Source organism: Athene cunicularia (assembly GCF_003259725.1).
Source record: "Athene cunicularia isolate RWA chromosome 24 unlocalized genomic scaffold, athCun1 chr24_part1, whole genome shotgun sequence".
NCBI classification, from domain to species: Eukaryota; Metazoa; Chordata; class Aves; order Strigiformes; family Strigidae; genus Athene; species Athene cunicularia.
The window spans coordinates 5,421,261-5,426,125 of NW_020799132.1; the positions used below are offsets into that span (position 1 = coordinate 5,421,261).

A 4,865-nucleotide genomic window follows, 5' to 3' on the forward strand; every position below is an offset into this window, starting at 1 on the left:
TTCCCCCCGGGCTCCCAGTCAGCCCAGTCTCGGGCCCTCACCTTGCAGATCGAACACAGCAACCGGGTGCAGCTGTGCCGCGTCGTGGGCAGCGAGATCCTGGAGGAGAACACGGACTACAGGGGGCGTCTGAGGGTGGGGGAGGACAACGCCCTCTCCATCAGCAGGGTGACGATGCAGGACGCCAGGACCTTCATTTGCCAGGTTGAGGCCGGCAGCCACGGCACGGGCGAGAACCGCACTGAGCTCCGCGTCTACAGTGAGTGACGGGGCGGGAGGGCAGCACGGTGACACCTCTGCTCTGTGGGGCTGGAGGGGGATCCCACCCCATCCCACCCCATCCCATCCCATCCCTCCTAATACACGTGGGGTGGCTTCTCTTTCCAGAGGTCCCCGAGGCCCCCGAGATCACAGCCATCTCAGGAGGCGTCTCCGTGCAGAGCAGCGTGATCCCGCAGGTGAGGAGAGGCCCCACGTGAGGAGGGGGAGGCTCCCAGCCACGCAGGCTCCCCTCTCCCCTTGGGGGCACCCCGTGCTCAAGGCGCTCTCTGCCGCTGCAGATCGCCCAGTGCGTGAGCAGGAACAGCTTCCCGCTCCCCAACGTCACATGGTACAAGAACGGGGAGCAGCTGCAGCCGGAGGAGAAGAGTAAGTGGGGTGGCGATGGGGTTAGGGAACCACAGCTGCCTGCTCGGGAGAGGGGCCGGGGCACCTGTGCTATCCAGGGCCTCGCTGCCTGGGGACTGGCAGCCCGTGCCCACCCAGAGCACTGTGCCCCCACGGGAGCCCTGTGCCCTCCCGCGGGCTGGGAACAGTGGCTGTGTCCCCTGTAGAGGTGAAGATCCTGGCCACGGTGACCCGCGAGTCGAGTGGGCTGTACACAGTGGGCAGCACCCTCTTTGCCCGTGTCACCCGGGAGGACCGCAGCTCCCTCTACCACTGCACCGTGCACTACTGGCTGCGGGGACAGAGGCGTGCCGTGGAGTCGCGGCGAGTCAACGTCACCGTTTTCTGTGAGTCGGGGGCTTGGGACCGTGCCTGGTGCCGCGTGGCGGGGCTCTGCACCAACCCTCCGCACTCCCTCCGTCCCCAGACCCCGCGCAGCACGTGAAGCTGCAGGTCATGCCGTCCTCCACCCTGGTGAAGGAAGGGGACAACGTGAAGCTGGTCTGCGAGGCCGACGGGAACCCAGCGCCCGTTTTCAGCTTTTATAAGAGAGAGGTGAGGCCAGAGGGGACCTGGGCACCTCTCCCTTGGCAGACATCTCATGTCCTGGTGGCTCCTTGTGCCCTGCCCAGAGGGCTCTGCGGGGTGGGATGCAGCAGCTGGGGTGGAGGGTGCCTGTGTGGGGCTAAGGGCTCTGCTTTCTCCCCGCTGCTCGTAGATGAATGACAGCTGGCAGGACCTGTCCTCGCTGGCAGACTCCAACAGTGGGGTGCTGAACCTGCACGATGTCAGGAAGAGCAGCAGTGGCCTGTACAGATGCCAGACCCTGGACTTGGATGATATGAGACAGCTAGAGAAGGATGTGGAGCTTGTTGTGAACTGTAAGGCAGGGGGACGGGATCCTGTGGGCGTCGTGGTGGGTGCTTCATCCCTCCTGCTCACCCTGCCCTGGTCTCCATCCCTCTCTTAGACATCGAAGGGGTCCATGTGAAGATGGAGCCATCCTCACCCCTTCGGGAAGGGGATAGCGTGAGGCTGAGCTGTGACGCCCATAGTCCCGTGGCCCTGGACTACCAGTGGAGGGATGAGAAGGTGAGCAGGCGTTCGGGTACTGTCGCACTCAGAGCCAGGAGCTTGCTGCATCTCTCCTGGGAGGCCGGGGGTAGGAGTCCCCCTTCCATGGGCCTGCACTGTCCATCCTCACCTCCCGGCCAGCACTGCAGGGAGGTTCTGTGCTTGCAGGCTCCCTCGCTGTGTGTACGAGGGGGGCTGAGCCTCTTTGGGACAGCTGCAGAGCCTGGGGAGCCGCAGGGCCTGGTGCTCGGGGCTCATTGCCCGGGGGCATCCCTTCCCAACAGGGCAAGAAGGTTGCGGAAGGGAACCAGCTCTTCCTGAGCAACCTCACCTTCGAAACCGCCAGCAACTTCAGCTGCAAGGTGATGGCACCAAGTGTGCCGGGGCTGGAGCAGAGCAAGGAGGTGGCCGTGGCCGTTCAGGGTAAGAACCGGGGTGTGTGCAGATGTGCTGCTCTGCCAGAGCGAGCCCCGTTGCACCCAGCATCGGCCCTGGTCCCCCCTGAGAGCCACGGGTGCTTGATGTGCCTCCCCACAGGGAAGCCACGGATCGTCGCCATCAGCTCCCCGCTGTACGTGCGGCAGGATGAGGTGGTGAACCTGACCTGCAAGGCCATTGCTTTCCCCAGGCCCTCTCTGCACTGGAATGTCAACGGAACGGTGAGAGCTGGGGAGGGTGCTGAGGCCAGGCCGTGGTCTCTCAGAGGGTCTGTGCGCTGAATTCTTTGCTGCCTTCCCCCCCTCGCAGGCTCACGAGTATGTTGAAAATCAGCACATCGCCAGCAACCTGACAGTGCGCGTGAACCACGACCTGCTGCGGGCAGGAGCCATGTGCAGGGTCTCCAACACACTGGGTGCCAGCGAGAAGCACATCCAGCTGCTGGGTGAGTCCCGGGCGCTGCCTTCTGTCCCAGGAACCGAGAGAAGTATTTAGTCCCCCCGGCACAGGCCCCGTGTGCCGTGCGGCCATGGCGGGCCTCAGCTGTCTCTTTCCCTCCCTTCCTGCTCTACCAGCGGAGTCCGTCAGGAAAGGTCAGTCCCAGCACCACGCTGGGTGCGTGTGCCCGTCAGCCCCGGCTCTGGCCAAGCATGCCACGGATGGGACTCACGCTCACCTCTGGCCTGGGGAGGGAGCCCTGACTGCTGGCCCTTGCACTGCATCCCTTGCCGCTCCGCTCCCTGCCAAGCCGCGGGGGGAGCGGAGGCTCTGTCCTCCACCCGTTTCCCGCAGCGGGGTGGGAGCTGCCTGCTTGTCCTCCGCCTTGTAGCCCAGCGAGGCCACCGAGTGCAGCTTCCCGCAGCCCAGGGCTGCTGGGCGAGGAAGCGAAGGAATGGCCTGATGTCTTTCAGGACACCCTGTAAGCCATCCTCCTAAGGCATGCAGGAGCATGGCAGCCGAGAGCAGAATGCAAAGTGTAATCGTGCAGAAACCACCGTAATGGAGCGGTTTTGTACTGACACCTGCATCCTGCAGGGAGCTGGAGGAGTCCCCGTGGTGCCTTCCTGGGGAAAGGGGTCCCTTCCTGATCTCCAAGGGCGTGCAGTGACGCGGAAGCTGAAGAGCATCAGGGTGGGACCGTGATTTTAACTTCTTCCTCTCCTGTTGCGTTTAGATCAAAAGACCCCAGAGAGCAAAGGGGTGATCATCGTGGCCATCATCGTCTGCATCCTCGTGGTGGCTGTGCTGGGCTCTGTCATCTACTTCCTGCACAAGAAGGGCAAGATCCCCTGCGGCCGCGCTGGCAAACAGGACATGTAAGCGCTGCTGCCTGCCCTCCCGGGGAGCCCGCGGGGCCAGAGGTGCTTGCCATCACTCCTGCTTCCCATCCCATTGCACCAGCCGCTCCCTGCCCGGTGCGGGGGGAGGTGGTAGCGCAGCCTCGGGGGCACCGCGCTGGGGGCTCAGCAGCGCTTCCAGCTTCCCACAGCCTGGGGTCTGCACTGCTCACCCCGTCTGCGCAGGGAGGTGAGGACGAGGACAGCAAGAGTGGTAGATCAGCCAAGCAACCCCCTCCCCGGGGAAGGGCTGGGTAGCCCAAAGCGTTCTGTGAGCCAGAGCCTCTTCCACCCTCGACCTTTCTCTGCCCCAGCCCCGCTCCAGAGCATCCCTTGATGGGGCCTCACTCAACCTTCCATGTGCCCTCTTTGGTATGGCAAAAGTGTCTCAAAGTTGTCACCTCCCTCCCCTAGCACAAAGCCAGAGGCTCGTAAAGACAAGATTGTAGTTGAAGTTAAGTCAGATAAACTTTCCGAAGAGGCGGGGCTCCTGCAGGGTGCCAACGGCGAGAAGAGACCCGCCGCCGACCAGGTAGGACAGAGCGTCGGGCACTGCCCTTCCCCAGGGCTGCTCCCAGGGCTGGGAGCGGAGGCCAGGACTCTGTGGGGGTGCATCGAGGTAATGCTTCTCTGCTCTCTGCGAGCTCCTCACCCTGCATGGGCCTCCATCACCTGTCATCAGCGCTCGAGAGGGGCCGAGGGAGGGAGGGAGGTGACAAAGCCGCGGCTCTCCGCACCAAGGACGTGGGAGTCCCCTGGGCGCGTGCAGCTCTGCTCCGTGCCAGCCCCTGGCACCTCGTGGGAGCGTGGTGCCCGCTGCCTGGCTCTGCCTGGCTCTGCCTCCCTCCCTGCTCCCTGGAGCAGGAGCCGGGGTCCCCGGCGGGGCTCTGGGGGAAGGAGCTACATAAACACGTTCTGGCCGGGAGTCAGAGTGGGAGAACTGGGCCCTGCGCTGGCGTCTCTGAGCCAAAGCCCTCAGGGTGAGACGAGCTTCCCAGGCTGCGGGTTTCCCTCTCCTCCGGGGTTGAGAGCCACCGTGGGCTTGGGGGACTGTTCCCAGTGGCAGTGCCGGACCATCACCGTGCTAGGGCAGGGCTTGCCACGCTCGCGCATCCTGTGGAGCCACGGGCTGCAGCACCCGGGCCTGCTGCAGATTGATTTGCCTGCGGCCGGGAGGTCGCCCCACCCTGGTCCTGTTGCCCTGCAGCTCCTTCCCCTGGGGCAGATGTTCAGCCCCTCTGGGGTGGCCCAGGCTGGTGGCTCTGCCCTGTGGCACTGCTGTCACACAGACACATGCAGCAGAGCACCCGGTTTTGTGTTCACCCCTAACTGCTTTCCCCCCCCCCCCCC

The 4,865-nt window shown here is 64.5% G+C and overlaps 1 protein-coding gene across 1 annotated transcript in view; it reads left to right on the top strand.

Annotated features, from left to right (window-relative positions):
* The window catches only part of MCAM (melanoma cell adhesion molecule), a gene marked incomplete at its 3' end in the record, with an annotated part of 16,132 nt that extends 11,272 nt beyond the window's left edge, over positions 1 to 4,860 (top strand). The window contains exons 5-17 of the mRNA XM_026863585.1: positions 49 to 259; positions 388 to 458; positions 561 to 648; positions 834 to 1,013; positions 1,094 to 1,221; positions 1,385 to 1,547; positions 1,637 to 1,758; positions 2,025 to 2,163; positions 2,278 to 2,399; positions 2,488 to 2,623; positions 2,754 to 2,771; positions 3,353 to 3,494; positions 3,930 to 4,860. Of these exons, the coding sequence (XP_026719386.1) occupies positions 49 to 259; positions 388 to 458; positions 561 to 648; positions 834 to 1,013; positions 1,094 to 1,221; positions 1,385 to 1,547; positions 1,637 to 1,758; positions 2,025 to 2,163; positions 2,278 to 2,399; positions 2,488 to 2,623; positions 2,754 to 2,771; positions 3,353 to 3,494; positions 3,930 to 4,860 (2,451 nt within the window). The remainder of the gene's footprint in view (positions 1 to 48; positions 260 to 387; positions 459 to 560; positions 649 to 833; positions 1,014 to 1,093; positions 1,222 to 1,384; positions 1,548 to 1,636; positions 1,759 to 2,024; positions 2,164 to 2,277; positions 2,400 to 2,487; positions 2,624 to 2,753; positions 2,772 to 3,352; positions 3,495 to 3,929) is intronic.
* Between the last annotated feature and the right edge of the window lie 5 nt (positions 4,861 to 4,865).